Raw genomic sequence first — 15,969 nt, forward strand, 5'->3', positions numbered from 1 at the left:
TTATATACTGAGCTTACTTGAAATAAATGAATTTTGAATATTTTTTCTGGATCTCTTGAACTGGTGAATGTATTTAAATTAACCTTATCTATAGTGATGAGCCGGTGTACGGTGTAATCCAATAACGAAGGCACTAACTATTTCAGAGCTATGGCCAACGGTATTTGCGTGAGCGGTACGGCTGCCGGTAGCTTCGTATTCCCCATGCTGATCGAGAAATTAGTGGACACATATGGACTGCACGGGACAGTTCTACTTTTGGGTGAGGTTATCAATATTGTCAACCCATTACCGGCCACTACAATGCACTCCTTTCAGAATGAAAAGGGTTTAGGTCGTAGTCCACCACGCTGGACAAGTGCGGATTGGTAGACTCCACACGCCGCTGAGAACATGATGGAGAACTCTCATGAATGCAGGTTTCCTCACAATTCTCCCCGTCACACTTTTTAATAGTAATAATTGACGGACCCAGCAGAAAGCCCACCTGATGGTACGTTGAAATCTATAAACAGAGCAACAATTCACAGGACATCTAAGGTCACAGGAAGGCAACGTGCGTTCCTGTGTCCATCGTAGGTAGGTAAGACCGGAATAATGCTGTTTAGCGGGAGAAATACGCATGGTAGTAGTACCCCAGACGAGCTCTGTCACACAAAGCTCTACTAGGTACCATCAGATAAAGCACTGTAGTTAAAGCAAGTGATCTTAATTGCTCAACTTCACATAACTTTGAAAAAGGTGCGGGCCGGGGATGAAACACAGTCTTCACGAATGGAGTCAGATGTCCTAACCAATAGCTTATCACTGCTGATAAGACAGTCAGGTCCAGACTCCAGACAGTAGAAAAGTTCCTCGTGGTACCTGGTGAAACGTAATGGAAGCACTATAAACTGGAATATGCCAATGAACTGTCCAATCGGATTTTATCCATCATTGTAAGGCGATGTCTTTGACTAGAGTAGCTTATTTAATACCTCTACTTTTGTAGGTGGTGGTATGCTCCATGTTTGTGTGGCTGCGTGTCTATACCGCCCACCACCAACGCCTCGCGCGGTCACTCCCGTCACCACCACAACTACAGAAAATACCACGCTGCTAAACGATATTACTGAGGGTAAGTTATATCACAAACTTTCTATGTTTTCATTATTATAAATTGGGAAAAATAGAGGTGCCACGGTACTCCCTTGTGGGACTATTTTGAATCGGTACAGTCTTAGGGAAGAAATCGAAAGCTTAATATCATTAAGCTGTGAAAAGAAGTCGGCAAGAAACTCAGCAGTTTCTCTTGCTAATGCCGCGTAATAACTTGACACGGCACCGCTAAAAACTTTTCAACAATATATAAATCTTCACACTTTTCTAATATTTACAGGAAAAACCGCCGTGACGAATAAAGACAACAAGCTCCAGAACCTGTTCCAACCTGAAACTGAGATGACTATGAATCATAAGAACGCTATGCTTAATGACGATAAGCGAGCAAATTTGCTCAGTGAGATAATACATCCCAGTCTTATCGAGGTATATAAACCTGCTTCTAGATTTAGGGAAGACAATTTTAGGAAATACTTGTTTTGGTTTCGAAAGGATTTCAAAGGATTTCTCGTGAAAAAATTACCCAGAGATACATGCGACGAATTTTGAAGCGATTTTTTTGTATTTCCTAAAATGAAAGCAGTTAAACATCAAACAAAACATACAGTCGGACATATCAACTGTATGTTTTTTTATGTTTGATCATCGATTTCTCCGACAATAGTGAACCGATTTTGAGTATTATTGATGTTAGAAAGAATTTACTCTCAAGATTTTGCAAAAACCTTGTCTTTAAATCAGGATCTGACGGAGGATCCTGTGTTTTTGGCCTTGTACAGTGTGTCGTTGAACCCTCTCAAATACAATGAAATCTTATTATGATTCAGGTGTTTAAACATGGCATATGGCTTCCCAACTTGAGCGCATTGCAGTGAGAAAGTGCAAAGGTGCGCCGCGACGCATACTTCGAAAAAATAAAAAATATTTTTTTTTTGTTTTTTTTTTGCAACGTGTCACGGCTTGTCCTCACACTTTGAAAGATTGTGTGGAGATCTCCAAGCTTACCCATGAAATTGTAGGGATGGCTTTAATTTTCCTAAATCTTTATTAAAAATTATTATTAATTACGGTTTTATTACTTTCATAATGAGGATGTTTTTACTTTTTGCGCCCATCTGCCTATCTAACAAGTACCTATCTTTTTTACCTAGCTACGCTATGCGCGACAAATTTCTTAACTCCTAGGGCTAGCATGGGTAGGAGACAATTAACTTCCCGGAGGAAGGATAAAAATTTAATCTTCTCCCACAGCTTTATCAACTCTCAGAGCACTGGCACACAAGTGACAATAATATCCAAAAAATATATGTGTAAACGGAGATAAACTTCCACTATTCCAAGTTCCATTGCTTTAGCAGGTGGACACGTTAATTATATCCCCTGTCAGGGGGATATAATTTTTGCTCCCGACTGTGCTAGCCCTGGCATATAAAAAAAAGTTGAGGGAACATGCTATACCTAGGTAGAACTGATTGATTAGTGAAGCCTGACGCATTCAAAGCCACGAATACTGGCCCAGTAGAAGTGGCGTGCATAGAGGGAATGCAGATTATATAAAATGATGAAAATCTCCAGTACGAGTTATAAAAGACTTTAGATAGCATTGCAACAGTTATTAAAAGCCTACCCTTAAGTATTTATAACTCGTACTGGAGACTTTCTTCATTTTATATCATCTGCATACCCTTTATGCACACCACTTGCCCAGTAGCGCAATATACCGAGATGATGATGAAGATAATGGTGATGTAAATGGTGATGATGATGTCAATAACGATTTATAATTAAAGTTGATACTTTAACCGCCAGGTTGCCCGACCACCGCTGCCATCGCAATACATGTCAGATTCCGAGGACTCTGAAGGAATGGACGTTTTAGGAGTAGCAGGTAAGAGATTCACTTATGTAAGTAAAAAACAAAACACCGGGCTAAGTTTTTTGTCGGCTTCTTAGACCAGGGCGCGTTTGGAACCCTCGTAGCTTTAGTTTTAATTGTCTTAGTATATTTATTTATTTATAATGTTCCATAAGTTTCAGGATTACCGCGTGAAGTGGCACGACTAAGACTCCGTCCAACTCGATCGTCGTCCATATTGCATTCAGTTGAAGATCTGTCGACAGACAGCACGTGTGTCTACAAAGCACGCGGCCGACAGTTGAGCCGGTATGTCACTTTTCTTTGAGGTACTCTCTCTTCTCCCTTTTCTCTGCCCGACACTCATGCCTGAGAAAAAATTTCATAAGACATTAATCTGGTATTCTAACATCCATAATACCGGATTTGCTCGCTCGCCTATTAAACTTCCCTGATATGCACCTTATAATCCTTGTCTAGTACTAAATAAAACATGACTTTTATTATTAAAGTTTTGAAAGATTTAAGAACTTTAGAAATTCCGTTAGTCGTTACTTAAAGAGTTCCTTAATTACTGCATTTTGCACCACGGAACTGTGTCAAAAGCCTTAGAAAGATCCCAATATTTTTATGACATATCATGATACATTAAAACAATTGTTTTAGATCTTTATACATCAAGCCTCCACTACCGAGTAGAATCATCCAGAACAAGTTGACAGAACCGGCGAATATTGTGAAGAAGATAGAAGAAGTAAAAGAAGAAAACGTAGAAGAGAAAGAACAGAAGAGAGGCTGCATCGGAACTATATCGAGGTGCTTGTAATTGATATTTGACTTGACCGTTGCTCGTAAGCGGTCTTAATAGTAGATTGTGCTACAATCAAATTTGCTCATTAATGACGACTTTTAGTACCTAGTTTATTTTTATATTTATCATCTATATATTCTTAAGTATTTATGTATGATTGAGTATATATTCGTTCATTATTTTATATTTATTTATTATATTTTTCTATGTACAACTAAATAAAATCTAAAACGTCTTCGAAACCACCGTAGCAGATCAATTATTGCCAAGAACTCCCAGCTAAAGGGTGAACTAGCTGACCTACATAGCGCTCACACTCTGGTCTTAGAGGAGCGCAACCAACTCCAGGAGGCAGTGCATTCTTTTAACCAATGCATATCTACTTATGATGATGCTTTAGGAAGAATTACTATGTTGGAGGGTGAATTATGTAGTGCACATAAAACTATTGATGACCTTCAGTCACAATTACAAAATGTTGAAATGCAATCAACAAATAACTTGTATGATGAACTACTTACTTCATCCTCAACAATGCCAATGTGCATCGATCTGACTTGTGATAGCCCTTGTGTTAAAAAAACCAAGCCTCAAATAGATCTCCCCTTTTTAAATAGCCACAATAAAATAAAAAAATACATTAGAATTAGTAAAATAATAAAAAAAACTCAAAAATTAGTAAAAAACCAGAAGAAAAGCAGTGAAAACCTGATACTAAGAAAAGAACGTTCAGTTTTGTTAAATAAGTTAAATACCTTTTCTCTTTCTTTTCAAAGTAGCAGGGAAAAATATGAGAGTGAAATCCAAACCTTAAATGATGTTATTCAACAGCTGGAAGACTCACTTAAAACTATGACTATTAAATATGAGCTGTCAAAAAAGCAGATTGATGAACAAATTCTGGCAGCTGATGAGTTGTTAGCTCTAGGTACCTACAATATGGCTCGTTTTGAGTCATTGGCAAATAAATGTCAATGTTCTCAAGATATACCTACGGCTAACCTAGACTTAAGTAGTAGTATTTTGTCCTCTAATAAGCTAGAGACCTGCCAAGAGCAGTGTGAAAGTATTATTCCTGTCACTACATCCTTAGATTATAATTTATCAAGTAAGCATAAAAAACACACTTTAGTAATTTCAGACAAGCTAGGTAAAGGTTTTGGTCCTATTATGAACTGTTACCTAGATCACTCAGTGACTAATAGATGTTCACCGGGGGCTAATTTAGACTATCTTATTGATAGTTTGAACATAGACAGTTTAGATGTGAATAAAAATGTTATATTTTTGTTAGGAGACAGCTTAAATGTAAAAAAGACACAAATTATAAGATGTGTAGAAAAATTGCTGGCTTTGCATGAAAAATCTAAATGTAGATTTGTTATGTGTGCCTTTCCGTACTGTGGCACACTTAGTTCTAAGCGAAATAAGCAAATTTATAATTTAAATTTATTAATTTATAACTTGACATGCCGTCATAGTGAGGCAGTTTTTTATTTTGATGTGATTAAATTTATTTCACCACTGTTATTGACTAGGGATACTTTTTATCTGTCAAAAAAATGTAAGCAACATATAGCCTCATTATTAGCTTACAATTTAAATGATACAGTTACAAGTGTTGTAACTAAGTCTATTGACAACTTTACAAATTGTACTTTAGGTACCAATATTTCTGATAATGACCCAAGTACTTGTTCAAGTACTAAGAAAATTTCTTATAATTATTTAAACTAGATAGCCAGACAACGGAGAAGCTCTCCAATATGAACATTGTACATCAAAATATACAGAGCTTAACCGGCAAAGAAATTGAAATAGAACTGTTTGTGGAAAAACTCAATATACACATTCTGTGTATTACTGAGCATTGGCTCACTGGTGCACATCCAGCAGTTATCTTAAGGAATTTCAAAATGTCAAGTGTGTTCTTCAGAAGGACTGCAATTCATGGTGGGTCCTTAATTTTTGTACACAATAATATAACTTGTAAGGAGCGAAAAGACATAGTTAGTCTTTCTGTTGAACGCACTGTAGAACTATCTTGTGTGGAGCTGGAGCGATTTATAATAGTGTGTGTATATCGTCCCCCCTCAGGTGATTTTAGCCTTTTTGAGGATGTAATGGAAGATGTGCTTAAGCGATTGTCTGTATCCACAAAAAAAGCAATAGTATGCGGGGATTTTAATGTTGATATTTTACTTAGTAATGCAACTACGACTAGGTTGCTAAACTTATTTAAATGTTTTAATTTAAATTATGCTTTTAGTGAACCTACTAGAATCACAGCAACCTCAGCATCGTGTTTAGATAATATTTTTCACAACTGTGATATCTTAGGTAAATCGATAATAACCAACTTAAGATCAGATCATTGTGGCCAACAAATTACTGTTTTGAATAATATAAACAAAGATAAACATATCGTCAAGTGTAGGCCGATAACTAAGAGCAAATTGACGCGATTCAAAGGTGAAATATCATCCAAAATTCCTGCCCTTGTCTTTAAGAACGGTCATCCTGACAGCATTTATGGTACGCTCTTTAATATTATAGAAAATGAATTTAACAAAATATTCAATTTCAAACATATAGATTTCAATAAAAAAATAAAGTTTAGCGATTGGGCAACTATTGGCATATACAAAAGTAGAGATAATTTGTATGAGCTCTATGGTGAAAAACAATATAACCATACTCCAGCTTTCCTACAACACGTAAAAATGTACTCTAAAACGTTTAAGAACGTTTGCTTTCATGCTAAGTCGCTATACTTTAAGGATCAAATCATAAAATCGGATAACAAAGTACAAACAACCTGGAAAATTGTTAATAATGAAACTGGGAAAGCTAAATCTCGCAACGTAAACTTTGAATTAATTATTAATGATAATAAAGTTACCGCTGACAGTGAGGTTGCAAGTACCTTTGAAAACTTTTTTCAGAGTGTTCCTATTTTGTTGACTGATTCACTTAATTCTTCACCTACTGCAGCTCAGAGTTTATTGAGGAACAACGTTAATGAGTGCAACGTTTTATTTAATTTTAAACATATATCTGCATATGATATAATAAAGAATTTTAAGTTGTTGAAACAGAAAAAAACCGGTGATTTATGGGGTATGTCTGTAATGGTAATATCTAACATTATAGACGTTATTGCCCCTTACTTAGCCATACTTTTTAATGAATGTGTTGATAGAGGTACTTTTCCAAATTTAATGAAACATAGTAAACTTATACCTCTATTTAAATCTGGCAATAAAAACGACATTAACAATTACAGACCCATTTCAATCTTACCAGCTCTTAGTAAGGTCTTTGAAAAAATTATATTAAATCAACTTTTGAATCACTTCAATGTAAATAACTTACTACATCCGGAGCAGTACGGTTTTACTAAAGGTCGTAGCACCACGGATGCAGGCGCTAAACTTTTAAAACATGTGTACGATGCCTGGGAACGTTCGCAGAATGCCATTGGTGTTTTTTGTGATCTATCCAAAGCATTCGATTGTGTCGATCATAAAACCTTGCTTCTTAAACTAGCCCATTATGGTATCAAAAACGTTGCACTAAATTTGGTTGCCTCTTATCTCAGTGACAGAACCCAAAGGGTTTGCATAAAAGACATTAAGTCGCAGGGGTCGGCTACGTCAATGGGTGTCCCACAGGGTTCAATCTTGGGTCCCTTTCTATTTTTGGTGTATATAAATGATCTACCACACCATGTCAGTGAAACCTGTGACATTGTACTGTTTGCTGATGATACATCTCTAATTTTTAAAACTGATAGAGGTAGAGACAACTCTGACGATGTAAGCCGTGCTATGTCGCATGTGTCGCACTGGTTTACTGTCAATAATTTACTTTTAAATGCAAAAAAAACTAAGTGTGTGGAATTTATTTTACCAAATGTAAAGAAAGTTAATAAAAATATAATAATAAATGGAGAATCACTAAAAATGGAAGATTCCACAGTTTTTCTGGGCATGACCTTGGATTGTAAGCTTCAGTGGGGTACCCATATAGATACACTAGCAGGTAAACTAAGCTCGGCTGCCTACGCCGTCAGGAAAATTAGACAGATTACTGACGTAGAAACAGCAAGACTTGTTTACTTCGCGTACTTTCATAGTGTGATGTCTTACGGGATCTTATTATGGGGCAAAGCTGCTGATATTGAAACTATATTCATATTGCAGAAAAGAGCTGTACGGTCAATATATAAACTTAAATCACGTGAATCCCTCCGTGAAAAATTTAAAGAAATTGGTATACTTACGGTAGCCTCACAATACATTTATAACAATATAGTATTTGTAAGACAACATATTAGTCTTTATAAACAAAAAGTGGATATAAACAGTCGACTTACAAGAAATGGTCATAAATTAGTGACATCTGCATATCGTCTGCGAAAGGTGCAGAAGTCATTTGTGGGATTGAGTATACGCTTTTATAATATGATTCCTAAGGTAATTTTGGACCTACCAATCCATAAGTTTAAAGAATGTGTTAAAACACATTTATTACAGCGAGGTTATTATACAATTGATGAGTTTCTTAATGACAAGGTTGCTTGGAAGCATCCGGCTCCGCTTTCATCTCTCACAAGATAGAAAAATGAATGTTAAAATATAAAATGTAAATTTTTGATGTTGGAAAAGAGCAACTGCTGAGTTTCTTGCCGGCTTCTTCTCGGTAGAATCTGCCTTCCGAACCGGTGGTAGAGTCACTACACACGGACAGACTTGACGTTTCAAAAGTGCTTGTATTAGGCCTACTTGAAATAAATGAATTTTGAATTTGAATTTGAATTTGCGAGGCACAGTTTCTAAGATGCTGGCAGCATTGCCCCTTTGGATGGCCAAACTAATTCGTTGGCCAAGGTAACCCTTTCCGATAATTCTTTGAAAAGAAATTTCTTATTTGTGCATGTTTGTTTAAGTATTTGTATTTAGCTATTTGAATAAAGGTTTATAATAATTTTACACCACCGGTCCGCTCTCGCTCATCTTGTCGTAACCCTGAGGTTACCTGGCAGAGATCGCTACTAAGCGATAAGGCCGCCTTTTGTATTCTACTTCCGTCTTTGTATTTCTATTCTTCGTATATTTTCCTTCTAGACTGTGATAGTGATGTACAAATAAAGAGTTAAAAAACAATAATGACATAAAACATTCTATTTAAAATGAGTTTTATGACAGTGTTGCACACTCTGCTTTTCTATTCGATTCCGAGGAAATGTGTTCGAGGCCAAAGGTTCCCGGGTCAGATCAAAGGTAATATATAAAGATAGAATGGGTTTAATGATTGAATTTTGCACTGTTTTAATTTCGATTGAAATAAGTAATATAAAAGATACATAAAATTAAGTTTTACTCTGGCTATACATAGCCTTAAGTATGACTTTAAGAGCATGAGAATTGAAAAAGGCATGATTAATTGGGTAGGACTTTGACTTCACTTTTGGGAAGCCGAATTCGAATCCCAGCACGCCCATCTAACTTTTTTTTAAGTTATGTGCGCTTGAAGTTATTAGAATATCACTTGCTTCAACGGTGAAGGAAAACATCGCGAGCTACCTGCATGCCTGAGAGTTCTACCCGTATGGAACCGTGGGGGTTCAATAATACGCTGGAGTCGAAGTATTATTTGGTTTAATCTCCTTTTACACGTGGTATTAATAACAAGATCACGTCAGGGTCACCAATTTGGCGGCTGGCCCGTGGGGGGTCCAATAAGACGCTAAAGTCTTAGTCTCTTGGACTTCAATTTGGCAGCGGACCCGTGGGGGTCCAATAATACGCTGGAGTCGAAGAATTATTTGGTTTAATCTCCTTTTACATGTGGTATTAATAACAAGATCACGTCAGGGTCACCAATTTGGCGGCTGGCCCGTGGGGGGTCCAATAAGACGCTGAAGTCTTAGTCTCTTGGACTTCAATTTGGCAGCGGACCCGTGGGGGTCCAATAATACGCTGGAGTCGAAGAATTATTTGGTTTAATCTCCTTTTACACGTGGTACTAATAACAAGTTGATCTGATTCTTATTCTAATGTCAAACGAGTAGGTGACGGCTGCGTCGATCGTTCGGAAATACCACGTTTCGTTCGACGCATTTGCCACAACGCCTTCTCAATGTGGGATGCGACTTAATGGGTTGATATGATGATGATGATGATGTTTGTTTGGTCTCCAGGTATCTAGATGTATCTCTGCTGAAGTCCTGGCGATTTGGTCTCCTGTGCGCCTCCGTTGCCCTCATGTCCTGCGGTTCCCCATACGCGCTGTACTATCTACCAGCGTATACTGTCGCTGCGGGACATAGTAAAGCGGCCGCTGGTAAGATAAAAGAAAAAAAAAGAAATGACACTTACCAAATTCTTACTGACGGCTTTTGAATTAATTCAATTTAAATATCATTCTTCTACGGATCCCCACATTTCTGATTTTATCACGTAGAGGTACTCAAAGCATATTCTCTCCATCGCCCGCTGAGTGACTCTGAGCTTTCCTATGAGGCCTATAGTTAGCGACCATGTTTCGGAGCCATAGGTCACCACTGGCAACACGCACCGACATAGCTCAACGAGTTGCGAAGCTGAAGTGGCAATGGGCGGGGCACATAGTTTGGAGGAGGGATGGACGTTGGGGTCCCAAGGTGCTGGAATGGCAGCCCCGTACTGGTAAACGCAGCGTTGGTCGACCCCCGACGAGGTGGACGGTCGACTATTAGGCGCGTCGCAGGTTTTTTGGATCTATGTCCAGCAGTGGAAGTCTATCGGTTGATTTGATGATGATGAAGATGAAATATCATTTGGTTTAAACGGTGAAGGAAAACGTCGTGAGGAAACCTGCATGCCTGAGAGTTCTCCATAAGGTTCTCAAAGGCGTGTGAAGTCTACTCCGCACTGGGCCAGCGTGGTGGACTACGGCCTAACCCTTCTCACTCTGAGAGAAGACCGGTGCCTTGTAGTGGGCCGTAATGGTTTGATGATGATGATGAATTCTTACTTAAAATCGATAACTTAAGGCAAGGAGTACAAAAAAAAATCTTGCTCAGTTCACACACAGCAGAAGTTTAACTTCAAAATCTTGCTCAGTTCACACATAGCAGAAGTTTAACTTCAAAATCTTGCTCAGTTTACACACAGCAGAAGTTTAACTTCAAAATCTTGCTCAGTTCACACACAGCAGAAGTTTAACTTCAAAATCTTGCTCAGTTCACACACAGCAGAAGTTTAACTTCAAAATCTTGCTCAGTTCACACACAGCAGAAGTTTAACTTCAAAATCTTGCTCAGTTCACACACAGCAGAAGTTTAACTTCAAAATCTTGCTCAGTTTACACACAGCAGAAGTTTAACTTCAAAATCTTGCTCAGATAATGTTGATGATAATGTTTTTCTTTTGATCTGTACGACTCAAAGTATTTCTGGTTTTTTTTTTAAATTTTGTTTGTCTGCTCTAGGTCACCTCGTCGCCATCAGTGCTATCCTGGATCTATGCGGCCGTCTCGGTCTGGGGTATCTGTGCGATTTACATCTGTTTTGCAGGAGAAAGGCGTATATACTCAGGTGACTTACCTATAATCTAAAAAAAAGATTAGACATTAGATTTACAGTAGCACGATGTCTTTGGTCTCGTGGTAAATGCAGACATGTTCTAGACTTTTACGCAAGTTATGGCGATTATATTTTTTTAACAAATCTGTCAAAAACGTGACGATAACATATTTTAGCCCCAAATTCTAACCATCAGAAGCTGCAAAATGTTTTTTTTTTTAATTAAATACAATCACATCAAGTCCTTCTCTTTTCTTCTGACAGCCGATAGGCCCGGTGGGCAGCGACAGTGCTACCTGAGTTCAAGGCTGTGGGAAACCACAACTGGAAAATCATTTATTTAAACAATTATTGAAACATGAGTGTTTTTCAGTGGCTGGTCTTTATCTATATTATTTATGTTTATTATTCATAACAAGAAATGATTAGTTAGTCATCTTAGTACCCATAACACAAGCTACGCTAACTTTGGGGCTAGATGGCGGTAAGTGTATTGTCGAAGTAAAATTAATTATTATTTATTTTTCGTTTGGCATAAATTACAGAGGAATGTATATATTATAATCTTTTTGCTCTCCTAATTTTTCACTGGAAGGAAAAAGGGAAGTGATACTCAATTCGGTTGTTTTTGCACCAGGTGACAGCTGTAAAGCCCACTGGTGGGGGGATAAAATAATGGTTTCAGAGTATTGTTGGGGCTGCCGCGCTTCTGCAGAGCATCAAAAATGTTGCACCTAATAATAAATGGACAAAACCCACATCATCTCTATGGAAAGGTCCAAAGGGCATTAGAAAACGGGGTCGACCAAGGGTCGATCTAACGTAACAAATTTGCAAAAGCTTATATTCTATTTTTATATTTATTACTATTTTTTTTTTGTTTATATTTTCAATCGAGGAATAATAAAAGGGCTTTTTTATTTTTATTTATTTTATTTTTATTATTATTATTATAAAAAATACGAATGTCTCTTTTCAGCATCCTGATCGCAGGTATTGCAGTCCTCTCCCTGCCGAGTCTGACGTCCTGGTGGAGTTTAGCCATCGCATCAGGTAAACTATCTATATACTACGAGTATATACTTAAGGGTAGGATTTGTATAACTCTTACAATGCCTTATTCTTAAGTTTTTTTTAATTTATTTTATTTAGTATACTTTGTTGCACAAACTTAAAAACAATACAAGAAACACTAAAGAAAACATAAAAAATAAGTAAAATTAAAAACAATTTAAAAAAAAAAATAATAATAAAAAACAAAATAAAGTTTTTTATAACTCGTACTGGAGATTTTCTTCATTTTATATCATCTGCATAACCTGTGCATACCCTCTATGCACGCCACTGCAGTATCGGTAGATATATCCCACCGACGTAGCTCAAAGAGTCGCGAAGCTGAAAAGCAATGGGCGCGCCACATAGCTCGGTGAACTGATGGACTTAGAAATGGCGACCTCGCACCGGTAAACGGGTCGACCTCCTACGAGGTGGACAGACGATATCAAACCGGTTGCTGGGAGCAGCACCGTGGTATTTGGAACTCCCTGCATAAGAACTCCAGCAGTGGACAGCATCCAATCTTTTCCAAGCGTCTCAATTCCGCTTCTATAATATATACGTAACCGCTTTACTTTCGGGGTGCCGAGTTCGAATTCCAGCACGCACCTCTAACTTTTCTAAGTTATGTGCGTTCTCACCACTCAAAATATCACTTGCGTCAACGGTGATGGGAAACCCCGCTGGCTGGTGCGGATTGGTGGAGTCAACACGTCATTGAAAACACAATGGAGAACTCTCCGGCATCCATGTTCCTTCACGATGCTTCCCATAACCGTTGAAGCAAGTCATATTTTGGTAGCTTGAAACGCACATAACTCTAAAACGTACATTTTAGTAGGTGCATTCAAGTACATCATCATGATTATATCAACCCATTACCAACCGGGCACGGGTCTCCTCCCAGAATGAGAAGGGGTTAAGGGCGTTGTCCACCACGCTGGCCCAGTGCGGATTGGCGGACTCCACACGTCCAACGTCACTTTTCCATACAATAAATAAAGTGACGTTTGACAGTGGTGATTGCAAGATGAACGCCTATCGCAAATCTGACGCGAGATACGTAATCACCCTGCCGGACGAGCTCTGTGATGTCACAATCTAGTAGTAGAGCTGACGAATATTAACTAGTGTGGATCGATGACAGGTGCCTACGGTCTGTGTCTTGGATGCTGGTTCCTGCTCGTACCAGTACTACTGGCTGACGCTTTCGGTACGGCGCGCATCGCATCCTCGTACGGTCTGGTACGGATGTTCCAAAGTTTAGCGGCTGTCTCCGTACCACCTACTGCTGGTACGTACATTACGAATGGTGTTTTTGTATTGAATGTGGTGGGTGCTGTGGATCCAAGTGCGTGGGGATCCATACGTCAACGATAAAAATACTTGGGTGTACGTTATTGCACTAACTGGGTTGCTTCTTTAATAGTTTTAAATTACAATGTGAGATGGTGATAACAAAAAAAAAACCAGCTAAGTTTGTTGTGGGCTTCTTCTTAGACCAGGGCGCGTTTAGAACCGTCGTAGCTTTAGTTTAAAGTTGACGAATTTAGTTATCGCCATCAAATCACTTCTATGTCATATTTTACATGTAATATACGCATCAAAAGTGCCATCTGTGTGCCTATTTGAAATATTTGACGTTGACTTTGACTTAAAAAAATTCAAAGTTTATATTAAACGTAAGCTTATAGAAAAGTCCTATTGTATTATAAATGATTACGTAACTGATGATAAAGCTTGGGTGTGAATTATTGCTCTAACCAGGTTGCTCTTCTAATATTGGATAGATGCAGGCGTTACTTTGCGGAATTCCATGCTATATTATGAAAATGACGCTATACTCCGAGAAAAGCAGGGTAATCTGTACAGTGTAATTTATAATTTCTTCAATCTTCATACTCCATACCAAACAGATCTTTGGCAATGTACCCTCTACGCACGTTTCGCTCCGAAACCAGAGCATCCTCAGGAGATGTTCACTTACCAATTATTCATTGTTTAGGCAGGCGCGTTTGATGTGTTTTCTTTTTCCTACAATTGTTTGAGTCCATTTAACTAATTAAATAGTATGCAAACATTTTTTAATGAAATTAATATTAATAAAATTTATTAAAGTTTCATATAATAACACTGCACAGATAGTATTCTAAATAAACGACACGACAATGCACACATCGCCATCTAGCCTCAAAGTAAGCGTAGCTTGTGTTATGGGTACTAAGATGACTGATGAATATTTTTATGAATAACAAGCGTACCCAGCCCGCATCGCCGGGCTAGATTTTGCTTTATTTTATTTAAACAATAAATTTACATCATTAAATTTTTAATTTAAGTCTCATAATATATTAAATCATTTTTTTCTCTCCGTATTCATTCTCTTCTATTCTCTTCTCGAGCGGGTGAAGATCATTATCTACACCCATGTACACCCAACCATAGAATATCATCATAGTAAATAAAAGCTGTATTTGACAGTTTGACAGTTCAAAAATAGTATTGCTCCGATTGTCACCAAACTTTATAGGATTACTCACCAGGTCAATACGGAGATTCCCTACAAGTTTCATTGAAATCGGTCCAGCCGTTTCGGAGCCTTTACGGAACATACGCACACACTTTCTCTTTTATATATATAGATAGATATACACAAATACTTATAATATACAGAGAAACACCCAGACACTGAAAAACACTTATGTTCAACACACAAACATTTTCCAGTTCTGTGTCGAATCCACGGCCTTGGACTCAGAAAGCAGGGTCGCTGCCCACTGTGCCAGTCGGCCGTCTTTTTTTTTTTTTTATTTATTTTACGGCCATGGAATTCAAGTCCTTTAAGGCCTTTCAAAAAAAAAAATACAGTTTAGCTTGAAACTAAGATAACTTTAAATATCACATTTTAGCTTAAAACTAAGTAATTATCATTTTCTTTGAAATAAGTCGGCCGTCATCATTCTTTAACCACAGACAATTGAAATACTAAACTTAGATGTTTGTTGTCTGTGACACTAAGCTTTCTATTCTGTCCTGCAGGTCTACTCCGTGACGTCACCGGCGGTTACTCTTGGTGCTTCTACGGTATGGGCTCTTGCATGGTGCTGGGCACCATCCCCGTCATCGCCTTCCATCTCAGCACCAAGAACGAAGACTCGGAGTCGTCTGTCGATTGAAATATATTCCCCTTTACATCTCTGTGTCGTTCTTGTAGGGAAATTCCCGTGGTGTTATTATATATAATTATGAAAAAAAGAGGTGCAATTGGCACAAAAAAAGAAAACAAAAATCGCTCGTTTGCGACAAGGATGACATATTATAAAAAAAAAAAATAACAAATAAAAAAAAGCGTGTGCTTATTATTCACACTCGGCAGAAGTGAAACTTTTGAAAAGAGAGATTGAGATGGATATAGAGTATCAGGAGTTTTAACCATATTTATTATTTTTTACTAATCTTAAAAATTAATTAATTGCAGATATTTTAATACATGCAAAATAATAAATCCGTTATTATTTTGCATGTATTACTCCTGTCTCCGACTTCGTCTGCGTGGACTTCAGAATTGGGTCTAGA

At 37.7% G+C, this 15,969-nt stretch overlaps 1 protein-coding gene across 1 annotated transcript in view; it reads left to right on the plus strand.

The window, feature by feature from the left end:
* LOC120635717 (monocarboxylate transporter 12-B) overlaps positions 1 to 15,964 on the plus strand; it is a 33,873-nt gene extending 17,909 nt beyond the window's left edge. The window contains exons 8-18 of the mRNA XM_039906841.1: positions 147 to 262; positions 992 to 1,117; positions 1,379 to 1,527; positions 2,911 to 2,989; positions 3,133 to 3,265; positions 3,623 to 3,772; positions 9,973 to 10,115; positions 11,244 to 11,349; positions 12,317 to 12,390; positions 13,541 to 13,687; positions 15,433 to 15,964. Of these exons, the coding sequence (XP_039762775.1) occupies positions 147 to 262; positions 992 to 1,117; positions 1,379 to 1,527; positions 2,911 to 2,989; positions 3,133 to 3,265; positions 3,623 to 3,772; positions 9,973 to 10,115; positions 11,244 to 11,349; positions 12,317 to 12,390; positions 13,541 to 13,687; positions 15,433 to 15,569 (1,360 nt within the window). The 3' untranslated portion in view covers positions 15,570 to 15,964. The remainder of the gene's footprint in view (positions 1 to 146; positions 263 to 991; positions 1,118 to 1,378; positions 1,528 to 2,910; positions 2,990 to 3,132; positions 3,266 to 3,622; positions 3,773 to 9,972; positions 10,116 to 11,243; positions 11,350 to 12,316; positions 12,391 to 13,540; positions 13,688 to 15,432) is intronic.
* Positions 15,965 to 15,969: the final 5 nt, after the last annotated feature.

The sequence above is a fragment of the Pararge aegeria genome, chromosome 27 (genome assembly GCF_905163445.1).
Source record: "Pararge aegeria chromosome 27, ilParAegt1.1, whole genome shotgun sequence".
NCBI lineage: Eukaryota > Metazoa > Arthropoda > Insecta > Lepidoptera > Nymphalidae > Pararge > Pararge aegeria.